Source organism: Crassostrea angulata, chromosome 3 (genome assembly GCF_025612915.1).
Source record: "Crassostrea angulata isolate pt1a10 chromosome 3, ASM2561291v2, whole genome shotgun sequence".
Classification (NCBI taxonomy): Eukaryota; Metazoa; Mollusca; class Bivalvia; order Ostreida; family Ostreidae; genus Magallana; species Magallana angulata.
In genome coordinates, this window is record NC_069113.1 from 39970856 (window position 1) to 39992714 (window position 21859).

General features: G+C 33.7%; 3 protein-coding genes across 14 annotated transcripts in view; 1 reads left to right on the forward strand and 2 right to left on the reverse strand.

The window, feature by feature from the left end:
* Positions 1 to 304: 304 nt before the first annotated feature.
* On the reverse strand, positions 305 to 6782 carry LOC128176011 (prostaglandin reductase 2-like). Of its 2 annotated transcripts, XM_052841981.1 has the most exons (8): positions 6661 to 6782; positions 6351 to 6469; positions 6038 to 6244; positions 5752 to 5922; positions 5253 to 5462; positions 1295 to 1416; positions 1101 to 1188; positions 305 to 631 (listed from the first exon to the last, which is right to left on the reverse strand). In XM_052841981.1, the coding sequence occupies exons 1-8, from the start codon at positions 6698 to 6700 to the stop codon at positions 521 to 523; spliced, it is 1068 nt and encodes a 355-aa protein (XP_052697941.1). In that variant the 5' UTR covers positions 6701 to 6782; the 3' UTR covers positions 305 to 520. The 2 variants fall into 2 exon arrangements, with proteins under 2 accessions (XP_052697941.1, XP_052697942.1); XM_052841982.1 differs by lacking the exon at positions 6351 to 6469 and having other exon boundaries at positions 6661 to 6719.
* Positions 6712 to 11152, forward strand: LOC128176010 (ribosome biogenesis protein NOP53-like). Of its 3 annotated transcripts, none has more exons than XM_052841977.1 (14): positions 6712 to 6870; positions 7240 to 7310; positions 7426 to 7522; positions 7733 to 7917; positions 8271 to 8317; positions 8550 to 8639; positions 8765 to 8872; positions 9061 to 9246; positions 9445 to 9500; positions 9663 to 9782; positions 10361 to 10427; positions 10578 to 10654; positions 10875 to 10929; positions 11086 to 11152. In XM_052841977.1, the coding sequence occupies exons 1-13, from the start codon at positions 6746 to 6748 to the stop codon at positions 10927 to 10929; spliced, it is 1284 nt and encodes a 427-aa protein (XP_052697937.1). In that variant the 5' UTR covers positions 6712 to 6745; the 3' UTR covers positions 11086 to 11152. The 3 variants fall into 3 exon arrangements, with proteins under 3 accessions (XP_052697937.1, XP_052697938.1, XP_052697939.1); XM_052841978.1 differs by having other exon boundaries at positions 10875 to 10925; XM_052841979.1 differs by having other exon boundaries at positions 7429 to 7522; positions 10875 to 10925.
* Positions 11153 to 11620: 468 nt separating this feature from the next.
* LOC128176002 (disheveled-associated activator of morphogenesis 1-A-like) overlaps positions 11621 to 21859 on the reverse strand; it is a 137166-nt gene continuing 126927 nt past the window's right edge. For all 9 annotated transcript variants that reach the window (XM_052841967.1, XM_052841959.1, XM_052841964.1 and 6 more), the window contains 22 exons: positions 21694 to 21829; positions 21226 to 21423; positions 20918 to 21028; positions 20679 to 20785; positions 20512 to 20578; positions 20123 to 20240; positions 19803 to 19938; positions 19362 to 19488; positions 19132 to 19254; positions 18749 to 18950; positions 18376 to 18482; positions 18196 to 18240; positions 17824 to 18078; positions 17556 to 17662; positions 17358 to 17446; positions 16952 to 17166; positions 16731 to 16792; positions 16571 to 16631; positions 16142 to 16273; positions 15727 to 15897; positions 15332 to 15416; positions 11621 to 14379 (listed from right to left, as the gene is read on the reverse strand). In XM_052841967.1, coding sequence (XP_052697927.1) covers positions 14246 to 14379; positions 15332 to 15416; positions 15727 to 15897; positions 16142 to 16273; positions 16571 to 16631; positions 16731 to 16792; positions 16952 to 17166; positions 17358 to 17446; positions 17556 to 17662; positions 17824 to 18078; positions 18196 to 18240; positions 18376 to 18482; positions 18749 to 18950; positions 19132 to 19254; positions 19362 to 19488; positions 19803 to 19938; positions 20123 to 20240; positions 20512 to 20578; positions 20679 to 20785; positions 20918 to 21028; positions 21226 to 21423; positions 21694 to 21829 — 2788 coding nt within the window. In that variant the 3' untranslated portion in view covers positions 11621 to 14245. The remainder of the gene's footprint in view (positions 14380 to 15331; positions 15417 to 15726; positions 15898 to 16141; positions 16274 to 16570; positions 16632 to 16730; positions 16793 to 16951; positions 17167 to 17357; positions 17447 to 17555; positions 17663 to 17823; positions 18079 to 18195; positions 18241 to 18375; positions 18483 to 18748; positions 18951 to 19131; positions 19255 to 19361; positions 19489 to 19802; positions 19939 to 20122; positions 20241 to 20511; positions 20579 to 20678; positions 20786 to 20917; positions 21029 to 21225; positions 21424 to 21693; positions 21830 to 21859) is intronic.

Genomic DNA, 21859 nt, shown 5'->3' on the forward strand with positions numbered 1-21859 from the left:
GCTCACCTGGACTGAAGTCATTTAAGTTTATAATTTTGATATGTTGAGGCTTTGGATAATAGAGATTGGTCAGTAACAATACAGATCTTAGAATTTGTCCAATAAAGTAGGCTTCTTTGTATGTATTGTATCATGTATTGTCAAATCTTGGAATATACGAGAATAATCTGTGAGTTTTACATTTTTAAAGAGTTTCATATTTAAAAAGTTCAAAAGAGAATTATACAAGAACTGTGGGTTGCTTGTTTCATTTAATGGTAAATAATGTTCAGGATAACCAAAAATATAAAACACCAAAAAACTCCTTATTTTAAAGAATTTATTTTTGTATTATAAAACATTTGAACAATTACTTGTCAAAAAAAATAATGCTTAACAATGTATGTTTATGTATCACATCACAATGATTGTCATTTATGAGGTATGAAGTTGATCATCAGTCATCCAAGTAAACTATAACAAGCCCTGCATGATACTAAGTGGTGTGTCCCCTGTATCATGGCTGGAGAGATGTACACTTTTAGGAGGGATCAGCCACATGGACAATCTGCTTACCAATGTTTCCTCCATTCATCATGGACACAAAAGCTTTTCCTGTATTTTCTAAGCCCTCCATAGTTGTTTCTCTTACCTAAAACAAACAAAAAAACAACTTGTCTCTCTGTACACAACCTTGGCTTAATAAATACATGTACCGTATTTGGTCTTTGTTTCCTTGGCCATAATCCATCCAACAATATAGAGCACAATTAAGACATGTACCAATTTAAGGAATTTGCACATTCCATGTACCAAAAAGTAAAAAAAGAATCATGATTAGCAGCTGTTTTGGTATATATTTATTTTCCAGTGTCTAAGGGATATCTCTGAGTTGACAATAATTTGCTCTTTATCTCATTCAAAACATTTTAGTAGAATCACAATGTAATCGGCTCCATCATTAATGAAGCATCAATAATAAGATAACATAAGATGAAAGTGTTCTATGAATGTGGCATGCACAGCATCCACCATATTTTTTGTAAAGCTTTGTTGTCATGTTGGAAGGATTATTCATTATATTCTTATAAGTTTATTCATTATTAAAGAAAAAATTGTACCTTTATTTTCCCAGATAAAACTAATTCAGCAAGCTTCGTCATTGCTTCCTCAAACTTATCTGCATAATTCAACACTAAAAATCTTGTCCTACAAAATAAAAAAGACATCTTATGCTCTGTGGCATAACTTTTGCCAACAAAAACATTTGTATAGAGCTTACAATGCATGAAGGTTCAAAATTTAAAGTAATAACCTATTTATATTCATATCCTTTATTCTGGTTTCAGTGCTCTCTGGTATTGGAGGTGGATAAGGTACATCTTTGTTATATACAGCTATTTGACCACATAGTATCACATTTGAATTCTTGTTCATCTGAAATTAAAATACATACATGTATATTGTAAGTCTTGAGATTTCATGCTTGATCTGTGTTTCCCCCAGTACAGTAGAGCCTTAAATTCAACAACTTTGATAGACAGCCTGGACTCCTAAGCATATTGTAATGTAACAGAAGAGGAATGACCACAACTAGGCTCGAACTCCGGATCCTTCAGTTTAAACATAGGTAATCACAGATTACAAAGCTCACCGAGACGAGACATCACCCTTATGAGACTTCACCTTTATGAGACCACCTTTATCATATTAAATGAAAATCATACTTTATGATCTTGGATATTCATGGATTCTGTTTTGACACAATATCGTATATCATCTGTTAAAAAATTGTATGATAATCATATGCTCATATGTTAATCAATACAATAATATAAAATCAAATATTGCATCCTATCATATTTACAACATATATCATATAATACAATAAAATACCATAATAAACAATGATGAAATATGATATTGTAACATATGATATGACATTGTATTGTGTTATACGTTATTGAATTTGATCACATAATACAATATCATAATATATAAAACAATATAGTATTATATTACAATATCATATTACATAATACATCATAACATTGAAACATATGATATTATATTTTGTTATACTTTCATGTTAAATACTGAAATCTGATTGGTTAAGACGCAGTTAATAATATTTACTATTACCCTCAGCGTTAGCAACGCACTTGGCAACGGGTAACATTAAAAAATGTTACATGCGCGAAAATTATGCGCGCACGGTTCGCTGTAGAATTCACGTTATTCCTATATAAAAGCAGTAAAATTTTCTTAAAATTTTTAAAAAAGTCATTCAGTATTATACAATTATTTAATGCTTGAGCAGTCAATAGACCAGAATATTTTTCCCGAGGTGCAGGGAACAGCTCAGTATGATCTATTGCCCGAGGCCAACGGCCGAGGGCAATAGATCATACTGAGCTGTTCCCTGTACCAAGGGAAAAAAGTAAAATAGTATAATATAGTATGATATTGTATGATACTGTATCATTTTTGATCATTTCTATCATTTGATACAATATAATTTGATACAACATTGTATCGTATCAAATGATACAATATTATGTGATAAAGTAAAATATTATATAAAACAATATTATATTATACATATTGTATCATATAATACAATATTATATCTTACAATATCATACAATTCAATTTCATGTGATGTGATAATATATCATATTATAAACCAATATCATATTATACAATATCGTATGATACGATATTATATAATATTACAGTATCATATTATACAATTTCATGTGATATAATTCTATATTACGGAAACTAATATCATATCATACAATATCATATGATACAATAATAAAGAATATACAATATTGTATCATAGGATACAATATTATATTTTGCAATATTTTATGTAATAGTGTCATGTGTTAAATTAATAAATTAATAATACAATATAATATTATACAATATTGTATCATAGTATACAAAACTATACATTACGATATCATGATACAATATCATAACATAAAATATCAAAAAAATTGATACAATATCATATCGTATCATATAACTTTTTATAATATTACATATGATATTATATTGTATCATATTAAACAATATTGTTTTATACCATACAATACTATATCAAAGGAATCATGTTATATCATTTATCAACAAACACATCTATCTATCGAGCAGGTTTGAATGAGATTTCTTTAGGAGATTTCTTTAGCATCCTTGATAATGGAGATCAGGCTCTGCATCTGAAGCAACCTCTGCGTTTCATCTATAATATAGTTAAATCAACTATGCAAGCTATCATCTATAAAACATGTGACCTGTTAAAAAAAAACTAAACCTCATCCAGCATCCGAAACCTATGGCTCAGATTCAGCATTCAAGCCTGTCAGGTGCATCAGTATACATAAGACGCATCTCCATGCAAGTTTGGTGAAGTTCAGACCAGTAATAACTAAGATATCATCATCAGAGGGCATAGCAATTAAAACCTTAACCTGCTCCAGCATCCGCAACCTTTGGCTCAGATTCAACATCCATGCCTGTCAGGTGCATCTGTATCATAAGACACACCATCCATTCAAGTTTGGTGAAGTAAGGACCTGTAATAACTAAGATATATTTTTTAGCATCCTTGATAATGGAGATCAAGCTCTGCATCTGAAGCTTCCGCTGTGATTCATTCATATTACAGTTTAATCAACTATGCAAGTTTGAAATAGTACTATTATCTATTAAACATGTGACCTGTTCCAAAAAACTTAACCATATCCAGCATCTGAAACCTATGGCTCAGATTCAACATTCAGGCCTGTCAGGTGCATCAGTATCATAAGACGCACCATCCATAGAAGTCTGGTGAAGTTAGGACAAGTAATAACTAAGATATAATCATCAGAGGGCACCTGTTTCAAAAACTTTAACTAACTCTAAAAACCTTAACCTCCTCCAGCATCCGGAACCTTTAGCTCAGATTCAGCACTCAAGCTTGTCAGGTGCATCAGTATCATAAGGCGCACCATCCATGCAAGTTTGGTGAAGTAAGGACCAGCAGTAACTTAGATATTGCTATCAAAGGGCACCTGCAACAAAAACTTTAACCTGCTCCAAAAACCTTAACCTCCTCCAGCATCCGAAACCTTAAACTCAGATTCAGCACTCAAGCCTGTCTGGTGCATCAGTATCATAAGACACACCTTCCATGCAAGTTTGGTGAAGTACGGACCTGCAGTAACTTAGATATTGCTATCAAAGGGCACCTGCAACAAAGACTTTAACCTGGTCCAACAACCTTAACCTCCTCCAGCATCTGAAATTTAGGACTCAGATTCAGCATCCAAGTCTTTGAAGTCCATAAGTAGGTCCAGATGCATCATCCATGCAAGTTTGGTGAAGATAGGACAAGTAATAGCTTAGATACAGGACCTGCAACAAAAACTTTAACCAGGTCCGGATGCTGACGCCGACACCGACGCCGACGCTGACGCCGAGGGTATAGCATAAGCTCCCCCTGACTTCATCTCGGTGAGCTAAAAACCAACGCTCTACCAACAGAGCTAAAGGATTATCCCACTAGCTAGTGCTAGTAGGAGTACTAAGGAGTAAACCTTTATACCGGGGTACATATCTATCACATTCTTCTCCCTTTCCTTTTGAAATTTCTATCCCATAGAAATCTCACATGAGACTCTTGTAACGGTGTACCAAGTACAGTAAAACATGGTTATAACAAAGTCCCCAGGATGGGCAATATTACTTCGATATAAGCGTTATTCGTCATATATGTCAAGTTTACAACTTGATATTAAGTCAAAAGAAAGAAATTCACTTCGCTGTAAGCCTCAATTCATGATAAGCGTGTTCGCTATAACCATGTTTTACTGTATGGTCTTCCTCCCTCACAATGAATAGAATGCCTTTTGCTTAAAGTATTCAAAGACCACGACTTTCTATCGTCCATAAGTATGCTGTGCCCTTTATGTAATTGTCTATATCAAGTCTACCAAGTGTAAATGGATTGAAAAATGCACAGTGCGACAGACAGATGAAAATACTCAGTCAAGATTAAACCTATGAACAAAACCTTTCACAAATATTGGAAACTTTACAGAACTGGTTAGCAACCAAAAAAAATTTGTGGCAAGAAGGTTTGCTTGAACCTCACCATATTCCCTAAGGCTTGCACTTTTATAAAAGTTTGAATTTATTCTTAAGAGACAGCGCATATGAAAAAGACTCCAACAAAAGTGAACACCACGTCAAATGTCAAATAACATATATACTTGTACCTGACTTATTACAGTATCACTCATCTCCGCTCCAACGTTATCAAAATAGACATCAACTCCGTCTGGACACAGTGCTGCCAGCCTTTCTTTAACATTTTCAGTCTTGTAGTTGATGGCTCCATCAAAACCTAGCTCCTGTGTCAGGAATTGACATTTCTCATTTGAACCACAAATTCCAACCACTCTTGTACAGCCTTCAAGTCTCCCTAGCTAATAAAGATAAACAAACTTATTTTAGTGAAAAAAAGTACATCTTTGAAATCAATGAAAAAATCTATGACTGTGAATACATGTACCACATTCATTAGTCTTTTTTCATAAGCTTTAAAGCTCTTCTGATACTTTTTAAAAAAGCACAATATAAAACACAAACAAATCTGGTCTATTGCGCATGGTACAATGTACAATGGGCTTAAAATTAATTGGTCTCAATTCAATGTCTGTTTCAATATTTTGTCGTTTTATTTAGCTAGCAGAGATAAGTACATATGTACACCACCTGTCCAGCTACAGAGCCACAAGCACCTGCTGCCCCACTGACCACGAGGGTTTGGTTCTGACTCGGTTTAATGCCACCCTTTTCTTTGATACCTAAGTACGAGGTGAGTCCAATCAAGCCAAGAACTGTGAGGGGTAGTGTCAGTTTTCCTCCCAGCAAAGAAGTATCTACCTGAAATTGTTGCAAGACAATCAAAGAATGATGAATTATACTTATTAATGACTGGTAGTTGATGACTTAAAAATAAGATCATAACTCTCTCTCTCTCTTTCTCTCTCTCTCTTACCTTTCTGAGTGGATTTTGTTCCTCTTGTTTGCGTTTGAAAAGTGCAACCCAGGGCCATGCAGCCTGAGCCTCCACAATGTCCCCTGGGGAAAATGCTGGATCTGAACTCTTGATGACTTGCCCCACCCCAATAAATCCCCCAATTTCTTTACCGATCTCCCATGGAGTCACATAATGTACACCTGTGTCTTCATTCATTCTACACCTCTACAAAATCAAATTAAAAATTGTGTCCATATTGTCATTTCTCTAGCTCAAGCATCAAGTAATCCATATATATCTTTTTGAATGGTTGGTCAATTCTTTGATTTACCAGGGCTGGGTCTACAGACAAATATAGAGTTTTGATTAGGATCTCCCCTGCTTCTAGCTCTGCAGGGAAAGGACACTCTTCAAAACCAAAGTTGTCAGCTGTTGGAGTTCCATTGGTACCTTAAAAATTCATTATTTAGAAACTATACAGTATAGAATATATCTCGTTACAATTTCTGACCTGACTAAATACATAAAGAAATAAACTTTCAAAATTTATCATCCGAGCTAACTTTGCCTAAAAAAGTCTTAATAAAATTATAAATGGATTATTTTAAAACAATGTGCAAACCTTGCATAAATTTACATACCCGGTCTTTTTACAAGAATCACATGCGCATTTGTTGACATTTTTATCGGTGAACTCTCCTTTTCACGGAGGTAGGAAAACAAAAGATGGAAGCCAACGTGCCTCGAAAAAAATCACGCCTTGCTAAAAACAAGAAAAAGGCATGGAGAAAAGTAGATATAACAGACGTAGAGGAATTTTTAGAAGATGAAAGACTCCAAGAAAGAACTGGGTAGGATTTTATGTGAATACATGCGACATAATTGCTATTCCTAAACTAGTGTAAATTATACACACTAAGCCTGTTAACCAGAATTTCCTGAAGGAAACAGCTGGTTGTTTACAAATATGAGTAGTTAAAACATTGTAATCACATGTATTTAACCTTTCACAGGATACAGGATATGTGATGTGTATTGTTTTAGTTTTATACAATGTCATTAGCATGGAATCCAATTCTTTATTGACTTGATCTGTTGATATTAATTAAAAGTACTCTTGGAATTGATTGCATTTGCTTTTAAAATGTCAGTATGATTTGTTTTCTATTATTGATTGTATTTGACTAACAATCATATGTTGTATTACTCTCATTAAACAGTGGATTGGTTGCTGAAAAGCTAGATGCAGAACTTTTCACATTAGAGAGAAAAGCACCAGCAACTGCAACAGGTATTTTTTAGTACTAATTTTTTATCACTTCTTATCAAGATATATATTGTAGTACAGTATTTTTCATAAAACATGATGTGTTTTATTCAATTGAAATGAACTTTTTAAACTTTAGAAGAACCAGTTCCAAAAAAGAAAAGAAGGAAGGAACCCAAAGTGTTGAAATGTTACTCACATTTAATGCCAGATCCCAAGATCAAATTAGCCCGCAAGTAAGTCAAATCAATTTTAATAATATATATATTAATATCTAAAATTAATGAAAGTACTATAAATCTGTGTATCATTTCATAAATGGTAATATATGGTATATTGAACATACACTATTTGAAAATCAGAAAAAAGAAGCCATCACAGATAATTTATTACAGTGAGCATTGCATGCATTGAGTGATCTTTTATTTTTCCATTGTGTGACATAGACCTCAGCCATCCAGAAAGGTCAAGGACAAACAAGCTCCACATATCAAAGAGAAAGTACTGAGTGGTGTGAAAACACAAAAAGAACTTAAAGCAGAGGATCAGAGAAAGCTAGTCCAGGAAAAGAGGCTGAAAAAGGACAGAACTAAGGGCTCCATAGTGGTTGCTTCTTACAACCTGTGGGACGGTGAGTGGCTTGTGTCACTTGAATTTGTAGCCAAAAAAATATTTGTGATTTATGCACAGATAAATATTTATGTAGTAAACTAAGTCAACATACCCCTTTTACTTACGTCTACAAGTAGGTGCCTCGGTCAACGTCCCTTGACATGTCTTATCAACCACAGCACCATATCTAAACAACATTATTTCAATTTTAGCGTTTAGAAAGATGGTCAGTTGTACCCATTCACAATGAAAGCTTTTATCTATGCTTTACTGTGCTTTCTTTGTTATTGTTTAACATTTTGTATCCATTAAGACAATTAAAATTTACAGTCTCTTGTTTTGATAATCACTGTAGAATTTTATATGTTGCAGATGAACCTAAGAAACCAGTGGACCCATTTGCAAAACCTTTAGTGAAAGTAGGAATTGCTTTTACATGTATTTAATTTGAACAATTGATGTATACAAGATCAATTCATGAATAGGGTTTTCATTTGTTAGTTATTTATTTGTATACATCAAAATAAGATAAAATGTCTTTGTCTGTAAATGTATAAACCGGTAAATAATGCATGTAGTCGCAAAGTTTACTGAATGGTCATTCGTGATAAAATAAAGTTCAATCTTAGGGATTTTTTTTGTTTTCCCTAGAGGCCAAAGAGGAAAGCCCCTTCAGACCTGCCAGCAGTACAAGTTCCTCACCCTGGGGCTTCATATAATCCAGATTATGAAGACTATCAGGTAATCTGACAATAACTACTGCTGTATGTCAAGAAAGTTCTCTCAAAATATTTTGATAGAGTCAACTGCATTTATTTTAACTTAAGGTTATATTTGAGGAAGGATTGTTTTTTTTATTTTGTTAGGAACTTTTGAGCAAAGCACATGAAGTTGAGGAAAAGAAGTTATTAGAGGAGAAGAAGTTACAGAAATTTGAGGAGGAGATAAAGAAAGTGGACCCAAAAACACTTGAGGTATGTGTGTATGTATATATACACTCATGAATTTATTTTTTGCTAAAATAAATAGGTACCCTGAAAACAAATTACATGTATTAATGGTAATTTTTCCTTTAATAAAGTTTTTTTTAATTCTTTTACAAGGAGAAATCAAAACTTGGACTCTCCTTTCACTCCTTTAATACTTTGGTTTCTTATTATAGAGAACCTGGCTCTCAGAAATGTCTGAAGGCATCAAGGATAAGGAAGAAGTGAAAGAAGAAGAGGAAGATGGAGATGATGCAATAAATGCAGAGGACCTAGACAGGATTTCTGTGAATCCGCCCGTACGCAGGGAGTCCAAGAAAACAAGAACACAACGGAATAAAGAAAAAAAGAAAAAGATGCAGGTTTGTTTGGGGATTTGAAGATGGACATTGTTTGGAGATTTATTATTTCTTATTTATTGGTTATTCTATTGATCAAATTATTAATGTAAAGTGTATGTTATAGGGAAAAGGTTTATACTGTGTAAAGAATAATGGGCATACTTGAAGGTGTTGTGACTATATCTGATGTTAGCACTAAAAATTATATTTTTTTCTCAGGAAAAATTAAAAGCACAAGGAAAGATGGATAAAACCAAGGCAAATGAGATTTTCAGGTATGAATTATCATTGGCATTGTTTAACAGTCAGTGTTTTTGTATTTCAATGAAATATAAAACTTCTTTGGAAATGGTTTTATTTTTTTTGGTCAATATTTAACAACATGTAACTATAGACTTTCCTTTTACTTTTCTAAATTTCATTGTTATGTTCTCCAGGTTGAAGTCAATGAAAGCAGAACTAGATGAAAGAGAGGCTGCTCTCCAGAGGAAGGCCCAGGAGAGGAGGCAGAAATGGCAGTCTCAGGGTCTACAGACTCGCAAACTCGGCCGACTCAAGTATCCTTGAACACTCTGACAGCATGTCTTCTGTTTTTAGATGACAGCAAATTTTCCCTCTAGCTAAAACAATATTTTCTATTATGGCAAAAGCAAAAGTATTGTAGCTTAAGGTAATTCTATTTATAGATAAGAGCAAGCTTTTGTTTGTCCTTAAAAGCAAATCTTCTACATGGACTTGGATCCTTGCTAGCTAAGTGTCCAAATTGTATCCCTTCACTAGTGGAAACAAATCAGACACTTGGCTAACAATGATTCCAAGTTGTAGCTAAAAGCAAGTATTTTAATTTATTTTGCATAACATATTCACTTTGGTAGCAGGATACATCATCTATTCTGCAACGTATTTATTAGACTTTCATATTAGCACACTTATTGTTTAATAAATACTTATTTTATATTCTTTTGTGGGGTAAAGGATACTCGTCCTGAACTTTTTACAGGTAGTCTGTGCCTCTGGCTTACTATTGTAAACCCTGCATGACAACTGTTGATCCTGTTTTGTGATATTGTTGTAATTATTAATGTGAAAGACATGGAATATTGAATTACAAGGGATAATCCTTAACAACATGTAGATTTGAGGAGCCTTTATTGGAGATTAAGTTAAGTGATGAATTAGAGGGATCATTAAGGAAACTCAAGGTAAACAAATACTTACCGGTACTTAAATTGTTATACAACTATGATTCTTATAATACATGTACATTAACATTTAACTTTGAAAATCTTTGTAATATATACTTCAGCATCATCATTTTCTGTTAAGTTTATGTGACTCTTACCATATTTCAGCCTGAAGGAAATTTATTTGTTGACCGAATGAAGAGCTTTGAAAAGAGAAACATTATGGAACCCAGACAAGAGGCCAAGTAAGCTGACATTCATTTACTTCTGTCATTGAAATGTTCAGAGTGTTGGTAGGATAGAAAAGTATTATAATATGAAAAGTTTTTTCAGATTACATGTATGTAAATATACATATACCAGATGTAATATGCATGTTCTCCACAAGGGTCATTCAATGTTATACAGTATTTAGTTTATTCTCTGTAATCTTAATCATTATGAGCAATATTTGTGTTTTTGCAGGAAATACAGAAAATACAAGAGGAAAACAGTCATTAAGAGAAGTCACAAAGTGTAGGTACAAATACTTTGGAATGTTTTTTGTATGTTTTTAACAATGAAATCCAGATGCTTTGAAATAAACTTACAAGAATATTTTTTACCTGCTGCAATATATTAATGTAGAGAGGAATTGGTAACTATTAGCAATAAGATCTCGGTCTTTTTTTTTCAGATGATGGAAGGTGCTGCTCTGTTGTATTCATTTGTTGATTAATTAAATCTTTTTTTAATTCAAACAATCTGTATTGTTCTTTTTACAAATGTACCTGTACATGATTTGAGAAATCTGTTAATACAAACAATTTAATTAAATTAAGACTTGGATCCACTCACTACGATCTTACACTTAGTGTAGGGATCGTAGTGAGCGGATCTAAGATCTAATTTTAATTAGTTGTTAATACAAAGTAGCATTGTTATATGTTGCTTCTAATAAAGAGTTGTTTGGTAAAATGCATTCTTACTGTAATCAATTTGAATTCCACCGTAAAATAGTAATCAAATATTTCATTCAGACATAACTATTCAATCTAGAAGTGTACGGGACTATACATGGGAAAACATTGCTTTTAACAACAGATATACGGTTCTGTAACATTAATATATATTCAATAACCATCAAAGACACAGCCAAAAAAAAATTACAACTTCTAAATGTAATGCTGTCATTAAGAGCTTTCATGTAGGCAATGAACAATAATTTTAAATCAATTTTTGTTTGGTTTATTCTATGTACTGTAACATAAGTATATTAACAAAATAAAAAAAACATACAGAAAGTAATTCATTACAAAATACAAAACTCGACCAGACCTAGTATTAAGTAAAATTATATAGGTATACAAAACACCAACAATAAGGTAGAAATATTAAGATCTATAGGCTTCATTACACAGGAATAGTTCACGCAACAGCATCAAGGTTGAGCATTCAACATGCACACTTTTATCAGTTATGTACGAAACAAGTCCAATCCAATTCTTACTGGTAACATAACAAACAACTTTCTTGTACATAAATGATCTATACTAAGATAGAAAATGTACCGGTATGTTTATTTGTAAAAAAAAAAATGAGCTCAAATTTTGCAAACATTTGATGCTAGGGAAGGCATGCATGTTAGAATAGAAACAGTACTGTTAGAAAATATCCTCGTGTTATTTTGTGATTTTAGAAGTATTGCACTTGTACCTCAATTTCCTATAATGCTGATTTGATCATTGAGCTTAGAATGTACATGAATATCTGAGAAAATGTTGCATGGGTGATGGAACTTGTTGGAAATCTCCAAGCCTAAAGCTCTTTATGTCATGCCCTGTTAATGCAGGTTATAATAGTATTATTATGTAGCCTAACAATCTAAACACACTGTAAAGCACCAGTACAGCACAGGAAGATCTGTGTACTGTTAAAATTTGGAAGTCATGTTTATAACTACAATTATAAAAATTATTCACAGCTATAATTTTACTTTATATCTACCATATCCTAACTCAAATCTTAGAGATTATTATTAGCTATTTTATATTTTTTCATTGCCTATGGCACCATGAACAAATGGCTGTTGATGATGTAGAAGGCACAGCAATTAAAAAATTTAAAGATTTGCGGATAAAAATATTATTATGGGGAATTTGTTTAATATCATTTAGCAAAATGCTGCACTGATAGATGGTACATGTATAGTTTACAAGGCTATAGAGTTGTACATTTTTATAGGGAAAGATTTCTATGATTTACATCATCCTAAGAACTGATGAATGTTGGTTCTTAAAATGTTCAATTGGGAGCACTGGGGGGATGGTTAAAATCAAGCAGCAAGCAGAAAAATAGATAAATTTCGGTAAACATTAATGTGTCACAAATTGTACCCATTTATACAAACTGGCTTGGAGGTCATATATAAGATCAGTATAAATGTACTAGTACAATGTATGTTTAATGGCAACACAACAGTTTAAAGAAATCAATTGAACGTGCACATAAACCATGAAAAAAGGAAAATTAATATCAACACAGTAATTAAGCTATAGAAAGAATAATAAATACTCGTTATCATAAAAAATATGAAATATATGACACATTAAAGATATACTACTGTATGTATATTATATGATGTCTTCAGTTCATTCAGTAGAAATACAACATTGTAAATAAACTCTGGCTGTCGTAACAAACATAAAATTGACCACTCTACAACATCTATCACAATTCAAGTTAATTAAACATCACCCAATCATACATGTATTAATTACATGTAAAGTATAGGAAAAACATGTACTTGGAGGTTTAGTTTAATTCTTTTAAACTGATGTAGGGACACAAGGGGCTTAATTTAGTGTGAGAGTTGATCATATATAAATTCAACCATTTCAGAGAATTTCAAAAATTTCAATACTATGTTCATGTCTAATATAATTTTGAGGGTTTGAAGCAAAGATCCTGACCAAAAGTATAATGTATAATTTATATGATATTGTTGAATATTTTTTTTAAGGGGTATATCGGGGGTCAGAATACGAATTATTGAATATTAAGAATAATATTGCACATTGTGTACAAAACTTATACATGTATTTACAAAACACATATTTACAGCACTATGTAATAAATATGTATGCATAAGTTATGGTTACATGTATTTATATTGAGCGACCTGTTGAATATAACTCATGCAAATTCAATAAATGTTGGTAATTTACATCAAATATATATATACATGTATATTTGTATATACATGTACAGGTATGATATATGTATATGTACAGTAAATGTATGTGTTGTGTGTGTATGAATGTTAAAAGGATATCAACCCTTGAATGAGTGTGTCCGTATTAAATGCACATACGTGTAATGTCAACATGCAAGACTTTAGTATAGAAATTGGAATGATGTATATTCATTTAGAGAATAATAAACGCTTGATCTTAAAAACTGAGGTATAATTTCTCACCATCTCCCAACAAAGAAAGTATAAGTGGAACTCAACTATACAATGCTTTACAAGCATTTGTCACAACATCAAAAGCCAAAAGAAACAGTTCCGCTATTACAAGTTTGACTTGCGTTCTACAAAGGGACTATTTCTAATAATTACTCTAGAGCAAGTTCAAAAGAATTGCACAGTATGTCACTTTTTTTCAAGCCCACAGCACTTTCGGATTCTGTGGAAATGGAATTACATGGTAGTTATTACAGTAACATGTAAGACCAAAATGAAGGGAATTGATTAATAATACAATCATGCACTGTCCACAGAGATCCAGTGTGGTTTCTAGTCCACATTCTGGCTTTTCCTGTATGAAGTGAGAAGTCTCGGAATAAAGAATGAATCACAGTTTTCCGCCTCGTTCTCTGCCGTTCCCGACACTAACACCGCCCCTTTTCCTGTTTCGCCTCATTTTCATGAGATCTTCCCCGAACACATCTCCAGTCCTCAAGGCAGAAATGAGTTCATCAAATTCACCTGTAAAATACAAACAATGATTACATTAATGTAATGTCAACATGCAGCAGTGAGAAAAAGTAAATTAAGTAAATTAATTAATTAAATCAATTTATAACTTCTACAAAAAATATGAATGGCATGCTTTTAAGCTTAAATACTTGTAAGCAGAGACATACAGGTACACTGTATTATTGTAATACTGTCGTTTCATCACTATTTTTAGGCATTTTCATGGACTTTATAAAACCAACAGTTTCAAAAGTATACACACATTTTCAGACAAAAGCTTTATCGATTCAAATTGTTGTCATGAATAAGAATTTTATTTTGTTGAAATAACAGATATTTGATTTTGTGAAACTGTTCAACAACAACAAAACCCACAAAAAATGGCACTCCATAAATAATAATGAAACAAAAGAATTCGTCAAATTTAAGACCAATCAATTGACTTCATTAATCATCACCTTGACAACAAGCCTGCAGACATATCGTACATGTTGTTAGATTGAATGCCATTCAATTAAAAAATATATGGGTATTATGTTAATACTTTTGGAATTGAACACAATTAGTCATTTCTGCTGTTAGTCAATAAAAGCTCATCAAATTACTTTATAATTCTCATGAGTAAAGTGTTTAGTTTAATCATTACCGTAAATTTACCAAATGCGGTTATTTTTCATTCTACTCTCCATAGCTTATACATGTATATACAATGTATATATATTTTCCTTGCTTGCAATTCTGAAGCAAAAGTCCCTCCAAGAAGAGGTAAGAAAATATAAAAAAAAATGTTTTGATCATCACCAATGTAATGAACTCCTATACTGGACTTGGATACCAGCCAGTCTACTAATACCTTAAAAATACAACAATTTTAGAGGGACAACAACCATTCTTACAAAAATTGATCATAAAGGTTTTAGGAAAACAATATGATAATTTACTACAGTACGTGCACCAGTACCTTTGTTGGATCGGTCCTTGATGTCCCCTTTAGTGGCAGGACTAGCACTTCTTCTACTCCGTAACTTTTCACGCTCTCTCTTTAGCTATAAAGATAAAATATCATCATGATACATGTATATGTACTTCATACAGTTCAGTGCACAGAATTCTCCAAATTTAGCAAGATTTGTGAAACACTTAGTCCCAGACAATGACAGTCTCATGGAAGCAAATTTGACCATTGACTCCTATCAGTGACCAGTAAGACTGTTTAATTACATCAATTTACTTCTGACCTTGACCTTATATTTGATTTTATTGGGCAATATCTGGGCTTGTCCAAACAACAGTTATGTTTGTGTCCAGATGAGAGAGCAATTTTGTAAAATACTGTAGAACATGCATGCTTCTTACCGATTCTTCCAGAGCTTGTCTCTTTTCTTCTTCCTCCTTCTGCCTCTTGATTCTTTCATTCTCAGCTTTAGCATCAGCCATGGCAGTCAGGAAGGAGTCAATTATTCCAAAGAAGTCCTCTGGCTTGTTTTGTGAGGGGTCCTCTCCAAAGAACTCACACACGGAATCAAACTTTTGGAGGATAAAGGAGGAGCAAAGATTTTAAGTTCAACAAATAAAAGGCAAACAGTAGTATGTCAATCACACTGAAACAGGCAACTTACAAATCCTTAGTGTTTCAATTACTGTTACATGTATAATGAATTATAAGGTATACATAATTATTACATTTTTCTTTACGATTCATCGATGAATAATTGAGATTCTAATATTTATATGTACATGCAGTTGGCTTAACATGAAAACACCCTGTTACCTTTTTCTTGATTTCTCCCTTGGCCTCCTCAATCTCTGAGAAATTGTAGGATGCAAGGTTGTGAAAGTTTGTCATCACAGACACAAACTTCCTGCTGTCTGTCTCCCCAGTGTTCTCAAAGAACTTCAGCTCCTGAAAAAACCACATCCAAATCATACTATATAAATCATATTAGCGAAGTGCAGTAGCAATCAATATGTTAACAGTTTAAGATACTGTAAACCAACTTTTGTGTGTGATGACTTTTACGAAATTTGCCAGATACAAACTGCTTCGCGATGACTATTTTCATGATTGAGAAATATTGATACATGTAATACCAAGTTTCTCACAAACCTCGCTAATATTTCTTGCACGCAAATTAAAGTTAGTTTACACTGAGTAGCTCATCAAAAGGTTTAATAACCCAGTACTAAAATTGGCCATTACCTTTCCAATGCTTTCTAGTCCTGCTTTGATGTCTGCTATATCTTTGTCCAACTCAGACATACTGAAATAACACAGATTTATCTATCATATTTGACATTCAAAATATTAGTGCTTTTTGTACTTACCGTAATTGATTTCAACACCGACCGTTAGTTCTCACCTGACTTTTGCTGCCACTCTGACATTGGACAATTCCCCATCTACTTTTTGAACACTTCGAAACTGTACATGAAGAAAATAAGATAAAAATGTAAAAGAATGTATCAACTTTCTGGCAATAATGAATGAATATACGGGTAATAATTCTGTATTAGGGCTTATTTTCACCCCTTTTTTTAATTCATTTATTTTAATAGTTCATCCATGAACTAGAGCTCTGACCTTTTTCTCTATGAGGTCCACTAAGTAATGAAGAAGAGTCACATGTTTGCTGGTGCTCGATTTTGTGTCGATAAGGTTGGCCAGGCTACTTATCCTAAAGCCTGAGGCATTTCCTCTCTGACCACGATTCATGAAATTTCCAAGAGCCAGGATTATTTCCAAAATCTGGCGCAAATTCCGGCTCTTCATTAGTTCACTGGATGCTCCTTTTATTGCTATATTTTTAGATTTTAAAAAATTAAAGAGGCTTAATATAAAAAATGTTACTACATTAGTCATTTAAAGAAAACCAATCAGTTGGTACACATGTACTTGGTTTTAAGAAATTTTATCTGTACATTACAGTAAATCATTATAATATCTGATTAAACCAACTTTCACAGACATCAAAATTGAAATTTTTTACCTTCAACTTTGGGTCTAATGTCAGACATTTTTTCTGGAAATTTCTTTTTGAAACATAAAGCACTAAGTCGACCTTCATAGTGGTTTATCCTTCAACAGATTGAAACAAAGCCATGCTTAGAAACCAAGTTCAAGTGATGTAAGAAATAAATACACTAGACAGTTTGTTCAGGGTCACTAAGCACGAGTATTGTGATACCTGCTGGCCTCATAAAGGAACCGGTCAGCTCTGGCCATGCTGTCTATCTCCTTACTGTATTCCATCAACATCTGAGTCTCCTCTGATGTTGGTACAAATTTCAAAAGCTGCAATAATAAATAGGAATTGTTTCATTTAAATAATTTAAAAACTATCTACTACAATTTTTTTAGCATACATGAACATTTTATACACCATTTCAGAGAGGCAAGGTTAAACAGAAATTCTTTACCTAAATCATGCAAAAAAAATCCTAATCATCTATTACCTGTTCCAACATGTCCTTTGGAAGATCTTCCTTGCTGTCCATTGTCAGAATGGCCGTTATGACCTCCTGGTTGGTCATCTTGAGCTTGGACAACAGGATGGTACAGTTCTGGGCCCTGCGCCCGTCGATGACCGACAGCTCTTTGTTGGCCTTGGACTTGGTGGAGCCCTCAGTGTCCTCCCCGTCATTGTTCTGCTGTTTCTGGTAGGCTGAGAAAGTGTGCTCAAAGTCTTCCAGGTCTAACTGCTTGTACAACTGTCAACAAAACAAAATCTTTTAAAAGATAGCATACATGTAGGTCATAACAGATACCATTCAAATTGATGAGAAAATATATCATATATATACTGTGCTAAAAATAGTAGTGCTTACTTTGGAAGGATCTAGCCTTGACCAAACAGTTCCAGAAAGTTTTGTCTGAAAAAAAATATCAAGAATGCATAAAAAATATTACCAGTGTTATCAGAAACTTCAGATTCAGATTAGGCCTAATACATTGAAGTTAAAAGATCCAATAACAAATGGGGAACTGCAGTCTATCCAAGAACTTACCTCTGAAAGCTTGGACCAGTTGAGGGATTTCATAGGATGTTTAGGACGAGGTATATTGGAGAATTTCTGTGAACTGCCACCACCTATTGAAGGGGGTGGAGGGGCACCTGAAAATAAACAATTACATGTATTAATTAATAGCAGTTATCTTTACTTGTAGATATATATACATGTACATGCATATCAAACATACAAGGTCATAAATATATCAAATTTGTACCAAATCGCATTGCCTTTTCAAATGATTAACCAAGGGTTGCATCTTTAAAGAGAATTGCTTTATTAATATCCTACCACCCTAAAGATGTGACAGGATAGAAAAAAAAATGTGCTCTCTTAAGCATCAGTATGGTAATGTGGGATTACAGCTTACCTGGGGCAGGTGGTGGTGGTGGTGGTGGTGGTACCCCCATGGGAGGGGGTGGGGGAGGTACACTCGGTTTGATCACATGAGAGCTGACATTGTTCAGCTCTATCAGGGCAGGAGTGGACAGGCCGACCTTGGCATCATCAGGAAGGCTACCTGTCTGGACTAGATGACTCAATTTCTGTCTCTCTCCTCGCTCGCTGGAAAGCTACAGTTACAGGGATAACACTATCGTAAAACTTATGGTTGCAAGAGTCTCAAAAGTATACTGGTACTCAAAAATTACTGAATGCTTCATAATATAACTACAGATAATCTGCCAAATACATTAATTTACCAGAGCAAGTAACAATTTAATGAAGATAAGTTTTCTATATCAATCAACCTACCTGGGAAGACAGGTTTTCAATATGAACACTGAGTTCATTGATTTTCTGTTTGAGTTCGTTCTGAGCTGCCATCTCTTGGTCTAGTTTAGCCTTCATCCTGGTAACTGTCTCTGCTAGCTCATCCTGACAAATGAACATACAATAACATTATGTTGGAGAAGTTTGGTAAACCTTGGATTCACATTGAGATTGGAACACAAACTACCTATGATGAATAAACTGGTCCTCACCTTTTCCTGTTCCTTCATCTCACAGTCGCGCTCTTTCTTGGCCACCTTGCTCTGTAAGTCTTCCTGGCCCTTCTCCATCTCTCTCAGCTTCTGCTGTAAACTCTTCACATCTTCTCCACTACTCATTCTATAAAACAGACATGGTTTTTTTTTTTAAGTCTCAAATCCTTGTAATGTGTGTCTTAACCAAACAATAAATGGATTCCTAATAATCATCCCACCACTGCCGTTTTATATCAAATCACACCAATACTAGAAAATTAACACCAAATTTCTATTGTAATATCTAACAGTTCATAAATGTCAGAAAAATAATATAGTGATTTTAAAATCTGCAAGGGTCGCTTCTTTTGATTTTATATGGATATTAATTCCTCACGTTTGATTTTAAAAGAATTTACAGCATAGAAAAAGAGACCATATTTGAGTTTAATTACTAACTGTCGTATCATTTGCTTGACGTTCATTTCAACAGGAACACAGTCCGGGTCCTGGCCATTCTTCTGTTGTAGCGCCACCTGCTGGATTAGTCGGTCAGCCAAATTCCACATCCCAGAAATATTGCTATCATTCCCAACTAGGGAGAAATAATTCATAGATCATATTCCATACTATGAAAACTACTTCAACTAACATCATGCACACTACTCATAGCTCATACCACCCTCCCTTCTCCCAAAGTGAACATACCGGTAATATTCTTCATTTTGATATTAAAGTAGTTGAGCATATTATCACTTTGATAATCATTATTAACTTACAAGGGAAAAGGAGCAGGTGCTGTAGGATGGACATCAGATGCTGGTAACTACTTGTCATGGTCAGCTTCTTCCTCAGGAGGTCAAACATTGAATATGCACTCTTTGTATCAACATGGACCTAAAATAAATGAAGACATCTTTATATCAATAATATCTTATAAAGGTAGGCAGAAAATTTGGGTCATGAATAATGTTTTAAAATTAATGAAATCATAGATATTGGCACCATCTTTTACTGTCAGATGATAAATTTATTTAGTATTTCATTTATTTGTGATTTGTGATAATAACATGTATTACAGTCACATTTCATGCTGCTTGATGCATTATACCTTTTTTAAAAGTTCAAAGCTTTTAAAATTTCATAAAACATACAACAGATTTCTTACATTTTCAAACTTCTTTGAAAGTTCTCTCTCATCTTCATTCCTTTTCATCTCAAAGAAGTCCAAATGTCTAAAAAAAAAAATATAAGTAAGTCAAAATGAGATACTTAAACAAATGTGAGGCAATTTAGTCCATCAAAATACAATTAAGGTTCGGTATAAATATTTACCTGTCAAGGGTAGCATTTTCATGCTGCTTTCTCAGTTTATCAATGACAGGTTGGATACCCAGCATGAGAAACTCATAGCGAAGGTGTAACCGAAACTCTAAATGTTCCTGCAAAAATAACATTGTATACAGTAAATCAAACAACCAAATATCTATTTCTTAAACTTTATCTCTCCTACCCAAATTACACCCCAACAATTGTAACTAACATCTGTCATGTGACAGGTAAAAAGAACTCACCTTTCCGGGTCCATATTTGAGAGCAGCATTGATGAACAACATGATGGCTGTTTTGAGATGGACCTCCTCCTTGTAGATCCCAGTACTTCTGTCAAGGTCATTGACCAAGCTCTGTCAATCATACCAATAAAATATGTGCTCATTTCCATAATACATTCTTTGAACAAATCAAACATTTTTCTATCAAATAACAAATTTCTATCAGAAACCAGAGTGTTTTTCTTTCATTTGTATTTCTTGGTAAAATTTTCTCTGATAAGGGGTAACGGATTGGGGGGGGGGGGGGGGGGGGTGTAAAAAATTCTAACCTGAAATCTGGTCCTCTCCGCAGCAAACTTCTTGTAGTGTAGCATGGACTCCAACACCTTCCTGTGGCCCCCGGGAACCAGGCAAATGGCTCCCAGAATTTCCAGGACTGTTATCTTTGTCCGGATATTTTCGGTGGCGAGACTTTGAGCAATTATGTTGATGCAGTTTGGATGAGCAAGTACATGAGCTCTGCCTTGCTGTTTTGAACAAAAAATATATGGTTATGTTTTATTTTAGAATATAAAACTACCTCTGTTGAAGATATCACTGATATTGATATGTTCTCTTAAATTAAGAGTTTATCTTAATCAGGAAAATAATTCGTAGGTAACGTTTTTTTTTGTTGATGCTCATTAACGTACGGCATGCACTGAATTTAAAATTATGTTCACATAAATTCTTATAAGTGAACATTGTGAAATTTCTGACACCATAATGTTTTCCACTTTTACAGTACAGAATCTCACCGAGTTGTTCATGAGGGCCTTGAGACAGCCGATGACGGAGGTGTGGATGGGACTCTGACAGGTCTTGTAGTCCATGTTCTCCAGAAACTTCAGCAGGCTCTGCAGCCCCTCTTGTTCAATGAACCGTGTCACAAAGCTATCCAATACAAAAGAGGACAAATTAATG

Bases quoted from the DNA above. Each gene is read 5' to 3' on its own strand.
- LOC128176011 (XM_052841981.1), bottom strand. From the start codon at position 6,700: ATGTCAACAAATGCGCATGTGATTCTTGTAAAAAGACCGG. The intron at 5,923-6,037 runs GTAAGAGAGAGA...CAACAATTTCAG, and splicing joins AACAAAATCCACTCAGAAAG to GTAGATACTTCTTTGCTGGG. The intron at 5,463-5,751 runs GTGGTGTACATA...TATCTTTATTAG, and splicing joins GTGGCTCTGTAGCTGGACAG to CTAGGGAGACTTGAAGGCTG.
- LOC128176010 (XM_052841977.1), top strand. From the start codon at position 6,746: ATGGAAGCCAACGTGCCTCGAAAAAAATCACGCCTTGCTAAAAACAAG. The intron at 9,501-9,662 runs GTATGAATTATC...TATGTTCTCCAG, and splicing joins AAGGCAAATGAGATTTTCAG to GTTGAAGTCAATGAAAGCAG. The intron at 9,783-10,360 runs GTATCCTTGAAC...AACAACATGTAG, and splicing joins CGCAAACTCGGCCGACTCAA to ATTTGAGGAGCCTTTATTGG.